General features: G+C 39.2%; 1 protein-coding gene across 1 annotated transcript; it reads left to right on the top strand.

The window, feature by feature from the left end:
• Positions 1-461: 461 nt before the first annotated feature.
• On the top strand, positions 462-3,508 carry LOC110701498. Its single transcript, XM_021879141.1, has 3 exons — positions 462-1,021; positions 1,115-1,322; positions 1,426-3,508. Exons 1-3 carry the CDS (start codon positions 1,008-1,010, stop codon positions 1,651-1,653), a joined length of 450 nt encoding a protein of 149 aa, XP_021734833.1. The 5' UTR covers positions 462-1,007; the 3' UTR covers positions 1,654-3,508.
• The last annotated feature ends 10,949 nt before the right edge of the window (positions 3,509-14,457 follow it).

Below are 14,457 nucleotides of genomic sequence, written 5' to 3'. Positions count from 1 at the left end.
TGAATAGTGGGGTTACTTTAGAGGCTGAAGCTATGCATTTCGCTAGTGCTAAAGACAAGAATCCTGTGTGTGGTATGATGAACTATTATGGGGTCATCGAAGAGATTTGTGAGCTTCATTACTCTAGTTTTTCGATACCTGTTTTTAAATGCCAATGGGTCGACAATAAAAATGGGGTTGAACATGATAGGTTCGGGCTTACATTGGTGAATTTGAATAAAGTTGGTCACAAAGAAGATCCTTTCATACTAGCAAGTCAGGCAAGACAATTCTTTTATATGACCGACCCATCGAACAAGAGAATGTCAACAGTTATAGCACCAAAGCCCCGACATATTTTTGATGATTATGGTGACGATAGTGTGTTGGATGATGGTTATGTTAGAAGAAAGGAGCAAGTACACATTGAGTTTGATGTTACAGATGATATTTCAATATATGTTAGAGATGACCACAATGAAGGCATGTAGGTAGACAAAGAAAAAAAGGGGAAAAAGCGAAAGCGTGGACATAATAAGTCCTTATGTATTTGAGGTGTGTTTCACTTACTAGGTGGTAACATTAATTTTCAAGTCTTACTTTGTTTGTGCAACTTGATTTATAAATGTTTGCTTGTCAAAATCATTTCTCATTGCCATCTATATATTAATGTTTAATTCACGTTATGGTTTTTATAGCATTTTATTTAGTTTAACTAACCAAATTGATTTTTTCTTTTTATCTTTTCAATAGGTTGATGGCTCGGAAAAGAAAGCGAGTGCGTGAAACCGAAAATTCTGACAACAACGAATGCGAGGAAGAAAGAGGTCGCACGGTGCTTAGAATGGTTGGGAAAGCTATCCAGGCTGTCTCAAAAATCCCTTTACAATGGCATCCAACCAAAAGAATCCCTATTGGGAGTCATAGAGGTCATTTTTCCACCTATATTGGTGTAGTTGTGCGTGAAAGAGTAAGTATCACCTACAACAAGTGGTTAAATGTTCCACAAGCAGTTCTAGATCATTTGTATGACAATATCTCGGTAAGTAAACTGAGTTCATATGTTACATAATAAAAAAAAAAAGTTAAGGGTTATATATATGTATGTCTAACATATGACATTATATGAATGTAGAGGGGGGTTTGATGTCCTTGAAGGTAGCAAAAGATGGATACTAAATCGAGCTTCTGATCGGTGGAGAGCTTTCAAGACTAGACTAAGACTTAGGTGGTTGTATCTCAAAGATGGATCAATTAACAGTACACCACCTTTGAAATATCCTTTTATAACTCCGAATGATTGGGGGGCATTCATCACAGCTTGTAGTTCTAATGACTTCAAGGTGCTAGTTCATCATTATGGAATTATCTTATTATTTTTTTTTTGTATGCCTTTATAAATTTAATGTTTGTGTAAAATAACTTTGAATGTGTACTTAATTGCAGAAATTGAGTGAAAGTAATCGTGAAAGGTCTAAAAAGAAGACCTCAAAGTATCGAGGTGGGAGACTAGGCTATCAATATTTTGAAGAAGAAATTGTAAGTATATGTTGCTTTTATTCTGCCCTTGATATGATCTATCCTATGTCCCTATGTCCACATTCTCCATTATGCTATCAAATTTTTGTGTTGATGTCCCTTCTATTGTCTCAACTCTCAATAAAGAACAAATAAATACCATTGTCGCGACAATGGTAGTTAGACCTCTCTGGTTACATAAGATAAAATATCAAAGTATGATAATACGAGTAGTATGTAAGAATGAATGGTTATTAAAAGAAATCACGTGCCTTGAATAAATCTTTAATTATACTTCTTAATTGTTATTGAGTCGGTGATTAAATGAGGAGTCAATGAGATGGTTCGTTCGTTAAGAAAGGTTAAATATTAAGCTTATTACCACTCTTTTGTTGAAGGAGTTTTCGATGTTATGTCCAAAGCAACTTTGTAACATTGTTAGTGATTTTGAAAGCGATACCTGAAAATAGTACAGGAAACATTCATAACAGTTAGAAGAAATCAATTAATCACTTGAATCTACAGAGTAAAGACAAACGGTACAAATTGATGATATATAGTGTGATCGAGATGTTGATCAAACTTCAACTGTAAGCTGATTAAATCTTGGCATACAATATAGTAAAGTTAGGCTCAACATATGCCACTGAATTCGAGTTTTTGCTTTTAGCATTGAAAACAACCAGAATGTCTTTTACCAAAATATGATCAATGGAAATAAATCTATCATAAACTGGCAGAATCTAACCCCAAATTTACAACATCAAAAGTTGGAAATCTTCATGATCAAGGGAGTTTTTTTTTTTTCGTTAAAACTTAGTTTTCTTATACATTCACAAACACAAAGAACAGAATCTATATAATAAGTAAAAGATGTATGATGCTATTGTCCTAACAAACTGAGTTCATATTCCACTGTCCTGTTCTTCTGCTACTGTCCTGTTCTTTTTTTTATTATTATGCTACTGTCCTAATAAACTGAGTTCATATGCTACTGCCCTGTTTTTCTGCCACAATTAGCCGTTGCTTGTGTTGGTGTTGAGGGGTTGTCCTGCTGCTGTTGTGTTTTGTTTTTACCTCCTGTTGTACACGAAAGTGATTGGTGGTGGGTGCATTGCACTATCATTACTCATTGCTCTTCATTTCACTGTAATGCCATAAGTGATTTTATGTTTGTTGCTTTCTTATTAAATTATGAAGTTGTCTCTTCCTTGACAAGTTATAAAATTCTTAAAAGGGGTAGTGTTGTATGAATTAGCATAACTGATTACTGGATATAGTGCGAGGGTGGGGGGGAGTTGTATGCTGGGATGCTCGAGGGAAGTTGGTTGCTTGCTACTTCTGTGAGGCGTGTAGATGTGTGTGTTGGGGGGTTGACCTTGCAGAAGCTTGTGCTGCTAACTAGGTTTGGTGCGAGAAGATTGGGGTTTATGAAAGTGCACTTAGAATGTGATGGTCTTGCTGTTGTCCAAGCAATTTAGAACAAGAAGATTGGAGTTGTTGTCCTTTGTGCTAGAAGGTTGGAACTATGTGGTAGAAGATTAAAACTCAGTGCACAATAGAGAACAAATTGCTGGTAAAGATTGTCCACTTGGACAGAAGCAGCTTGAAATATTGAATACATCCCCATTTTTTTAAATGACATCCCAGATTCCCAGTGGCTTTAGCTACACATGATAGCAGAACACAATATCTATGTTCTGTTCATGTTTCATCAAGGCACATAAGAAACTCGAACATTTAACCAAGATAAAATGAAAAATTAGCAGAAGAAAAAGAAGGCAAATACCTCAATTGGATTAAATTTCCAAACTGAGGGAAGTAATTAATAAGCAATATTCACTGCTATAATTTAAAGAAATTAAAATCCATGTAACAACTTCTAATTTTCGTAGCTATAGAAGGCTGCAAAAGTTTTAAAACACAAAGTTGATAAGATGATCTCCTACAGAACAAGAAAATAATGATATGTCCATTTTGTATAGTGTTTTACCCCCGTCCCTTAGTCGTTATTAGCAGTGTTTTTGGCTCTTTCGGGCCACTTTTATTACTAATTTGTGTTTTCTAGTGTTTTCGTAGTTTTAGTTGTATTTTACAGGAAATTACACTCTTGGAGCATTTTTCCGGGCTTTATGGATCAACTACGGAAGCTAGAAGGACACGACCACTTTTGGAGCCCAGGATCGGTGAGAGCTGATGATTAAGGGCTCGGTAATTGGAATCCCGAGACTTTGGACCGAGTATTCAAGACCCGAAGAGGAAATCCGGATTGGGCCGAGAAATCAAGCCCAATCGAAGTCCGAGCCTCAAAGTGAAGCAAGGGCCCGATCGGGCAACCTCTAGCACTATCGGGCGCGGCGCTCTAGTGTTGTGCGTGGCTTATAGCGCGCCCGATCATGCAAGCCTCTAGCACGATCGGGCGACGTTGATGGGAAGGAACGCGAAGAAAAAGGCGGGCCCGATCGGGCGGCCCTTCGCCCGATCGGGCGCGCGTTTTTTATAGGACCTGATTAGTTAGCCTTAATTTTTGTTTTAGAAAAACGTTTATGTTTTTTGTACGGATTTTAGATTACCTTATTTCTTAGACTTTCTCTCTCTACTTAGAATATTTTCTCTCTCTTAAATTCTCTCTCAACATTTGTTCTTAATTACTTCCATTAATCCAGTTTTCTTTTGGTAACAATTTCTTCCCTTTTAATTTCAGCAATTTTACTTGCTTCTTTGATTATGCTTTTATTTAATTATTTGATTAGTTTAGTTATGATGATGCGTGAGTAATTTCATTCTAGGGTTTATGGGGATCTATAATTAATAAGAAGGGATAATATGTTATTATTGATTATTGATATTGCATGATAATTTCTTATTGAATTGTTTTAATTCTTTGCAATTAGATTATGAATCGAGCAGATGTAATTTAATTGTAGATGTTTGGCAATATTGAATTGATGAATCGAGCATATGTTAATTTAATATTAAAGGCTATTTTCAATAGGAACTTAGATCTAGTAAATTGTGAGAGCTTGTTAGATCTATGTTGATTAATAAATTGCGAGAGCCTGTTAATAATGTTATTTGTGCATTGTTAATTATTAATTACTTCGTTTTATCCCGGAATATTAATTATTGGTGAACCTGTGACCCTAGGCTTCCTTATTATTGTTTCTTTTCTCCCTAAACTTATTCTTCGTAGTATAGAATTTATTCCCAAAAATATTGGTTACTTAGATAATTTAGATTATAATAAATAATTAGGAGTAAAAAGACTTGTTTCCCTGTGGAGTTCGACCCTACTTCCCTATCTACATTAGTTAGAGGATTTAGGTATTACTTTTGATTAGGGGATACGACTTTACCCTGTCAAAAATTTGGCACCGTTGCCGGGGAAACGATTTTATTTTTGTTTTCTGATTATATTTTTGTAGTCTAGATTATCCCCTTTTTGCCTCAGAGAACGTTAGTTCTTTGAGGCAATTCTCATATTTATCTTTAGTTCTTTGTTTATTCCCAGGTGTTCCAGATCAGGTTACATCCCTTTCGACCCTGAGATCGAGCGTTCTTTTCATAGGCAAAGGAAACTCTATAGACAAATTCTGGCGGGTTCTGAGGAGGAAAACGGTTGAAGAAATCCTCCCTCTGATTCTAGTGACACATATATTCCTTTAGAATCAGAATCAGAGATGACGGCCCAGAAGAAACTCAATGATTACTCGCAACCGAAGCTCACAGATTTCCCGCACCTTACTCCCACTCCGGCTCTAGATGGAGTTCAATTTGAGATCAAGCCCCAATTTATCACTATGATAGAGAGGAAGCAATTCAGTGGAGCTAAGGGTGAAGACCCTAATCTTCACATCGCAGATTTCTGCCAATATTGTAACACCATTAGACAAGTCGGGGTCACGCAAGACCAAATCAGGGAGATTCTCTTTCCTTTTGCATTATGTGGCAAAGCTAAATTATGGTTTAATGGTTTGAATAGAACTGCACTTGGTATTACTGACTGGGAAACTCTTGCTTTGAATTTCTATAATAAATACTATCCTGCAGAGAGAACAGCGGTGCTAAGGAGTGCTATTCAGAACTTCGCTCAAGAGGCCGACGAAACGTTATATGAGGCTTGGGAGAGGTTCAAGGATCTATAGAGAGAGTGCCCCCACCACAATCTAGCACAATGGCAATTTATAATGGACTTGGAAATTCTTCTAGATCAGTGCTAGATTCTGCATCTAGTGGGAGGTTTATAAATTTAAATGTGGACGATGCAGGACAGATTATCGAAGACATGGCAATACACAATTCCCAATATGGGAATTCGAGAGGGTTTGCAAATAAAGGAAAACATAATGTCGATTCTGTATCCTTTTTGCAAGCTCAATTAACGTCTATTTGTCAAAAATTAGATAATCTTATTGATGCTCCTAACTCTGTAGCTAATGCTTTTGCTGTTTCTAACAATGAAGCTTTTTGTGAAAATTTTGGAATTGTAGGTCATTAGGAGCAAGATTGTAGGAGCTCTATGGAACAAGTTAATGCCTTTCAAACTTATAGGCAGAATAACCCCTATTCCAATTCCTACAATGCCGGTTATAAAAATTATCCTTATCTTTCATACCGGAGCACCAATGTACAAAATCCTCCACCTCCACAACAAGCACAACAGCAAACCCCACCACAGCAAAAATATTATCATCCTAATTCTGGCCAGAAAAGCCAAGCATCACCCTCATCATCTTCCGACCCTGCCATGACAGAAATTAGAGCAATACTTGCCAATATGCAAAAGCATATGGAGAGTAGGATGCGCAAATTGATTCTATCCTAGCCCATAATAAAATCATGGACAATCAAATTGCACAACTTTCATCTACCCTACAATCCCGTCAGCAGGGAGCTCTACCATCACAACCTATCCATCCTACAGATCATGCCAATGCAATCACTCTAAGGAGTGGTTCACATTATGATGGACCTCCTATGCCAAAGGAAGATAGACCAGTTCCTGATCTAGATTCCTCTATACCAAACGCTAATCCTGCTAGCCCTGCAGGGCTACAAATAGATACTAACCCTACTAATGTTTCTGTGCAGGGTAAATCGCAGGATAAAGGAGGAGATGTGCAGAGCCCAGTTATCAAGCTTCCATTCCCTAATAGACATCTAAAGAGTAAGCTTGATAAACAATTCGGTAAGTTTTTAGAGGTTGTGAAAAATCTGCAGGTAACAGTTCCTTTTACTGACTTAATCACTCAAGTTCCTGCTTATGCTAAATTTATGAAAGACATTCTGACTAGGAAAAGGGCCTTTAATGAATTAGAAACTGTGGCTTTCATAGAGGAGTGTAGCGCTTTATTGCAACACAAATCCCCTCCTAAATTAAAGGACCCCGGTAGTTTTTCTATCCCTTTTCATATTGGGAATGTTTTTATTGATAAAGCTTTGTGTGATTTAGGTGCTAGTGTCAGTGTCATGCCATCGCCTGTCTGCGCTAAACTTAATATGGAATAATTAAAAGTTACTAATATAACTTTGCAAATGGCAGATCGTTCGGTAAAATACCCCTTAGGTATTTTAGAGGACGTACCTGTCAGAGTTGGTAAATTTTTTATTCCTGTTGATTTTATTGTTCTAGACATGGCAGAGGATACACAAATACCCATTATATTAGGTAGGCCTTTTCTCCATACTGCAGGAGCGATTATTGATGTTAAAAATGGTAAACTAACCCGTTCTGTAGGTGACGACAATGTTACTTTTAATTTAGGGAAGGTTTTGAAAGGGCCTATGCTAGAGGAAAATTGTTGCTATATTGATTTAATTGATAAAATGGATGATATTTGTGATGATAGCTTGCCACAGGTTCTTGCGAAGGATCCCCTAGAGGAAGTTCTCTGCGGGAATTTATCTAGCGACAATGCAAGCGTTTGGGGTAATGAGGTACAAGATATTGAAAAGGCTCTTTCCTTAGAAGAGTTAGGCCCCGAGGAAACATTGAAGGTAGTAAATTTAGTTCAGGAATCAAAACCTACAGAGGTCAAGAAACCTGAGCTAAAACCTATCCCTTCTCATTTAAAATATATTTTTCTTGATGAACAGGAACTACACCCCGTGATCATCAGTACTGCACTTACTGACCTACAAACTTCCCAACTTCTAGGGGTTCTCAAAACTCATAAGAAAGCTATTGGGTACAGTATTGATGATCTCAAGGGTATTAGCTCTGACTTTTGTATGCACAGGATACATCTAGAGGAAAATTACAAGCCCTGCGTTCAACCCCAACGAAGATTAAATCCCAACATGCAGGAAATAGTCAAGAAGGAGGTTATGAAATTCCTCGATGCAGGTATTATCTATCCAATTTCTGACTCCAAATGGGTAAGTCATGTGCAGGTAGTGCCAAAGAAAGGTGGGATGACGGTGATAACCAATGAAAAAAATGAATTAATTCCCACTAGAACTGTAACAGGGTGGCGTATGTGCATCGATTATCGTAGATTAAATATCGCCACAAAAAAAGACCACTTCCCTCTTCCATTTATAGATCAAATGCTTGAGAGGTTAGCCAATCATAAATTCTTTTGCTATTTGGATGTGTATACGGGATTCTTCCAAATTCCGATTCACCCTGAAGATCAGGAAAAGACTACTTTTACATGCCCTTATGGCACTTTTGCATATCGTAGAATGCCCTTTGGTTTATGTAATGCACCCGCTACCTTTCAATGTTGTATGATGAGCATTTTTTCTGATTTCATAGAGTCTATTATGGAGGTCTTTATGGATGATTTTAGCGTATATGGTTCTTCATTTGATTCATGCTTAATTAGCCTCGCTAAAATTTTGAAAAGATGTGAAGAGTGCAACTTAGTTCTTAATTGGGAAAAATGTCACTTCATGGTGACAGAGGGAGTAGTCCTAGGTCATATTGTATCTGATAAGGGCATACAAGTAGACAAAGCTAAGATATCAGTGATTAAGCAATTACCTCCCCCAGTTAATGTTAAGGAAGTTAGAAGTTTCTTGGGTCATGCGGGTTTTATCGCCGTTTTATCAAAGATTTTTCTAAAATTGCTAAACCACTGACGCAGCTTTTGCTCAAGGATGCCCCTTTTATTTTTTCTGACGAGTGTCTTGAGGCTTTCAACAGGATTAAGCAGGCTTTGATATCAGCACCCATCATATGTGCTCCCGATTGGAACCTTCCTTTCGAGATCATGTGTGATGCAAGTGACTTTGCGCTAGGAGTCGTGCTCGTACAGATGAAGAACAAGGTTTTGCATGCTATTTATTATGCAAGAAAAACCTTGGATGAAGCTCAAGTACTATTCCACTACGGAAAAGGAGTTCCTTGCTGTTATTTATGCTTTAGAAAAATTTAGATCATATCTTGTTGGTTCTAAAGTTATTGTTTTTACTGATCATGCAGCATTGAAGTATTTGATAGCTAAGGCGGAATCAAAGCCAAGGCTACTCCGATGGGTTCTTTTGCTCCAAGACTTCAACATTGAAATAAAATATAAAAAGGGAGCAGAGAATTTAGTGGCAGATCACTTGTCACAAATCAGGTATGATGAGGGTAAGGATTCTCTTCCTATAGATGATTCATTCCCTGATGACAACCTGTATGCAGTTGTAGAGCAACACCCTTGGTATGCAGACTTTGATAATTATTTAGTGGGTGGTACTCTACCTCCTGACTTGTCCTACCAACAGAAAAAGAAATTCCTTTCTGATGTTAAACATTATTTTTGGGATGATCCTTTTTTGTTTCGTGAGTGTGCAGATGGATTATTTCGCAGGTGTGTTCCCGAATGGAATGCTCATGGCGTTCTTACTGCCTGTCATACCTCACCTTATGGATGACATCACGGCCCCACTAAAACGGTGGCTAAGATTAGTGAGTCAGGCTTCTATTGGCCTACTATGTTCAAGGATGCTAACACTTTTGTGCAGGCTTGTGACTCTTTCCAGAGGACTGGCAACATTTCGCGGAGGCATGAGATGCCCCAAACCGGGATTCTTGAAGTAGAAATATTCGATGTTTGGGGTATTGATTACATGGGGTCGTTCCCATCTTCCAATGGGAATTGCTACATACTTGTAGCCGTCGATTATGTGTCTAAGTGGGTTGAGGCCATAGCTTCACCAACAAACAATGCCAAGGTAGTCACCAAGATCTTCAAGAAGACCATATTTCCGAGGTTTGGTGTTCCACGGGCTATCATTAGTGATGGAGGTACCCACTTCCATGAAAGACAACTGGATAACCTCCTTAAGAAGTATGGCGTATATCATAGAACTGGGCTTAGTTACAACCCTCCAAACTAGTGGTCAAGTTGAGGTCTCTAATAGGGAAATCAAGGCGATCCTAGAAAAGGTAGTAGCCAAGTCAAGGAAAGATTGGAGTATGAAGCTCGATGACACACTGGGCATACCGAACAGCATTCAAGACACCAATTGGTACTTCGCCTTATAGATTATTCTATGGTAAGGCATGTCATCTTCCCGTGGAATTGGAGTACAAAGCTTTTTGGGCTATCAAGGAGCTTAACATGGACTCTAAGGTCGCGGGGTAAGTGAAGACTCCTCCAACTCAATGAGTTAGATGAGTTTAGATTTTCGGCATATGATAGTGCGCGAATCTACAAAAAGAAGACCAAGAAGTGGCATGACAAGAGGATCTTACCAAGAGAGTTTGCACCAGGGGATAAGGTTCTTCTCTTCAATTCTAGATTAAAGATTTTCCCAGGAAAGGTGAAGTCTAGGTGGTCCGGTCCCTTCACTGTCACAAGGGTGAACAAATTTGGCTCGGTAGAGTTGGTCAATGACAAGGGTGAAGAGTTTAAGGTAAATCGCCAACGACTGAGTATCATGAGGGCGCTACTAGTAGAGATGTGGAGAAAATCTTCCTAACTCCACTTCCAACCTGAGCATCAAGGTGGTAAGAAGGTTGTGCGGGACCTAGATAAACCAGCGCTTTGCGGGAGGCAACCCGTAGTTCTTGATTTCTAGACTAGTTTTCCTTTTTATTTTTTTTATTTTTTTTTAGAGAGGCGAGGAGAGTGAAATTTTACCGTTTATAAGTGTATTTGTACAGGTATAGGTTTAAGAGGTCAAAAGACTTAGAAAAATTTGAAGACGAAGAAAAAGCTAAGGAAATCTGACTGGGCACGGGCCCGATCGGGCGAAGCTCGCCCGATCGGGCGCGCAAGCAAGGCAAAATTCCAGCCTAAATTTCGCCCGATCGGGCGTGGCTGCCCGATCGGGCGCGCAAGGAGAGTTGGAAATCGAAGCTTATTTCGCCCGATCGGGCGAGGTTACCCAATTAGGGGCGCAAGTGCAGTCAGAAACTCGAGCAAATTTTTCCCGATCGGGCGCAAATCGAGTGAAGGAAAAGATATGTCGGGCGAGTGAAAGGGCAAAATTTTCGTTCGTGTTCACGCCCGATCGGGCGCGCAACTGAGATTCTAGACTTCATCATTATCTGCCCGATCGGGTGAGGCTTGCCTGATCGGGCGCGCCTATTTGGCCGACCTTTTAACTCTTTTCCCCTTCTTTCTTTCCTCACTTTCTTCTTCTTTCATCTTTTTCTCCATTACTCTCTCTCTAAAACCTCCATTTTTACACCTTCAAACTCACTTATTTTCAAAGATCTTCTCCAATCCTTCCATCAAAACTCAAAATTTTTTGCATATTTTTAATCATTTCATCTTTCTCTACAATCTACACCCAATTTCTACCATTTTTTCTCAACTTTCTCTAAACCGATAGAGAGAGAAACTATTCAATTCCTATATTTTCTAATCTCAATGGCTCTCAAGAGATCAAGAACGGTAATGGGGGAAAGCTCAAGGCAACAAGAGGCCAGAATTGACCCGGATTTTCAAGTTTCGGGACGGGAGAGGGTGGTCATCACCACCCAAGAGCAAAAACAAAGGATGCTCAACCTCACTACGAGGCAGGTAATTCCCACTCGTTTCATTCATCACCCCACCCTTATTAGATTAGGAATTCATAAGCATGTAGAAAAATTGTTCAAGGGAGTTGGCATGAGTGGTTTCTTTAACATGCATTACGATACTTATGATTATTTAACCTTAGAATTCGTTTCTAGTTTTAATTACATAAAATCAAATGCTTTAATTTCTCATGTTCAATTTCTATTATTTAATAATGATGTTAGATTGACATTGAAAGAATTTGGTAAACTTTTTTAGTTGAAATCGGATAGGCCCCTTGAACCGCCCCAAGACAACATTTTCGTTGTCTATCAATCCCTTACGGGGGATCCTAATTTGAACCTCCAACATGGCAAGGGCACTTGGATACAACATCCCGTGCCAAATATTTGGCAACGGTTTGTTGGCCTTACCATTTTTGGAAGGCATGAACCCGCCAATGTTAGGCGGGATGAGCTTGAATTGCTAGGGTCATATATGATCCCTAGGAGTGAAAAGCTCAATATAGTCCACAAAATGGCCAACCACTTCCAACGGATGGCCAATGCGGACGAGGCGGGTAGGTCTAGGGTACCCATTTACTTTGGTGGCCAAGTTACACACATAGCGGTCAAACACCTTAGCTTTGTCCCTAACGAAGACGGTAAGGTAGCCGGCCCAACTATTATGGACCTACCCTATTTAGGTGGCCTTAATTGGATTAATGTCATGGGAGGGGAGACTTGGTGGGTGATTCAACGGGAATCGGGTAGGAGGGATAATGCTTTCACTTTACCAAACCCCACCTTGACCAAATTTGAGAAGGGGAAGCCTTCTTACACTTTCGAGCTTAACAGTTAAGGTGAGTTTCAACCACCTCACCCTTCACCTCAACCCCACCAATCTCCCGTATACCATTCACCTCATCACCATTCACCACCTCCACCCTTTACATACGATCTTCCCACTTCCTCTACCAACTACAACATAGACCCCAACGCCCCTTATGACTTCTCGGCTTTTAGGAGCCAATTAGATAGGATTGAGATGGGGCAAGGGAGAGTTGAGGGTTTGGTTAGGGATTTGGACGCTAGAGTAGGATCTCTAGATAGAAGGGTAGGGTATGTGGAGAGGAACCTAGGGAGGGGTTTATACCCCATGTATGATGACTACGCCCGTCGGGGGGCTATTCCCCCCGATTCACTTGTCCTCTATTGGTTCCAATATCCGCAAGGTGGATATACGAACCCAAGTGCCTTTGGTACCTACGTCGACTACTCATCGGCCCTTGGTTATGGGACCGATGTACCTTTTGGTGGGCTTGGGGGGAATGTGGACCCTAACTACTTTGCAGGTGGTTCGGGTTATGGAGGTGGTGGCTCTAGCAATGGAGGAGCCGGTTCTAGCCACGGAGGGGGCTATTCGAGGATGGATGAGGATGAGGAGTAGGCTACACTCCCAAGTCAATGAGGGCATTGCTTGATTTGGCTTGGGGGGGTGTTCTTTCACTTGGTAATTCTCTTCCTTTTCTCTTTTTATTTGCTTTCTAGTGTAGTTTTTATTGCTTTCTTATATATGAAAAATACAAAAAAAATTCAAAAATACGTTCCAATGAATTATGAATCATACTTCCCTGTGCCCCATACTTGAGAAAATTTGTTTTGATTCTTGGTTATTGATAATGAGCATTGTGGATTTGTTGGTCATGATTTGAAGTTTTATTAATTGGATTCCTAAACATGAGTCGATTTTGCCAACTATTTGTGAATATAGTGCTTGACTAGTTGATTTGGTTAGGAAATGTGTGATAGTTCCATAATTCCTGGTATGTCAATGAATTTGAGTATTGATTTGCAACTATAATTAGTGTCTCGTGACTTATTACTATGCACATGAGGAGGACGAAGGCGTTCATTCTTTTAGGTAGCCTTCAGAATATTAGATACGTACATTTGTTCCATTCTTGTTACCCATGTTGTTGCTTGTGCCCTTTTATTGATTATTTAGCCACATTACAAGCCTATATGAGCCCCATTGGTTACTAGTCCCAAGCTTGGCTTGAGGGAGATATTAGTTGGTGAGGTGAGAGAGTTGTGGTGTGCATATTATTTGCACAATGTGGGAATAAAAGAAGAGTTATTGTTCTTTGATTTTTGATTGGAAAATGTTGATATTGAGTTTCTGTAGACACCCATTTGTGTCTCCCCAAAACCAAACCCAGTGATGAGTGCCTTTCACGTCGGATCATAATCGAATGAAACGAAGTGTGGAAAGGTTTAGTGTTGCGGAAAGTTTTATTTCTTTTCTCTTCTCCCTGATTTTGAAAACTTTATTTTAAAGAAAACAGCCAATCCAGTTTGGTTGGTCCATTATATGGGTCCAATAGTGGTGTAGTTGGATGGGGTTTGCAAAGACCTTTCCAACTATATATTATAAACCCAATTCCGATGAATATTGAGGAAGTTATGGCCAATTTACTAAACTGGGCCCGGTTTGAGCTTTAAGTACAGCCTAATGATCTAGGGGAGGGCCTAATATAGTTTATCATTCCTAATGTAATTAGGAATGGTTTTAGTCTTCTAGAACATTCTAGAAGGTTCTTTTTATTCCTAATTCAATTAGGACTCTTCAGAGTTTTAATCAAGATCAAATAGCATTTTCGATGGAATTATATTATTTTATCTTCCAGTACAGGAAATTTATCAGATTTTCGAAAACGTATTGAAAACCACTTTGGCGTCCAACCCCAGGCCTTGGCGCCTGGAACCAGGCTTGGCGCCTGGCGCTAGCCACTGGTCCTGGCGCCAATTAGCCAGGGCTGGCGCCAATGTGTTTTTGCGATCTTCAGACTCTATTTTGTTAAATTATCTTTTTTGGATGATTTTCTCTATAAATATCGTATCAAAAATTCCGTTTTTATTCACCAAGAATCATCAATTCTCTTCTTCATTCATTCACAAATCATTCACAAATATTCATCTACAATCAAATTGTCCATCAATTCTTTTCATTCAATTTC

The sequence above is a fragment of the Chenopodium quinoa genome, unplaced genomic scaffold, assembly GCF_001683475.1.
Source record: "Chenopodium quinoa cultivar QQ74 unplaced genomic scaffold, ASM168347v1, whole genome shotgun sequence".
NCBI lineage: Eukaryota > Viridiplantae > Streptophyta > Magnoliopsida > Caryophyllales > Amaranthaceae > Chenopodium > Chenopodium quinoa.
Note: the sequence above shows the minus strand (reverse complement) of the source record. Positions and strands in the feature narration are given on the sequence as shown.

Coding starts and splice junctions, on each gene's coding strand:
- LOC110701498 (XM_021879141.1), top strand. Junction 1,323..1,425: donor GTAGTTCTAATGACTTCAAG/GTGCTAGTTCAT, acceptor ACTTAATTGCAG/AAATTGAGTGAAAGTAATCG.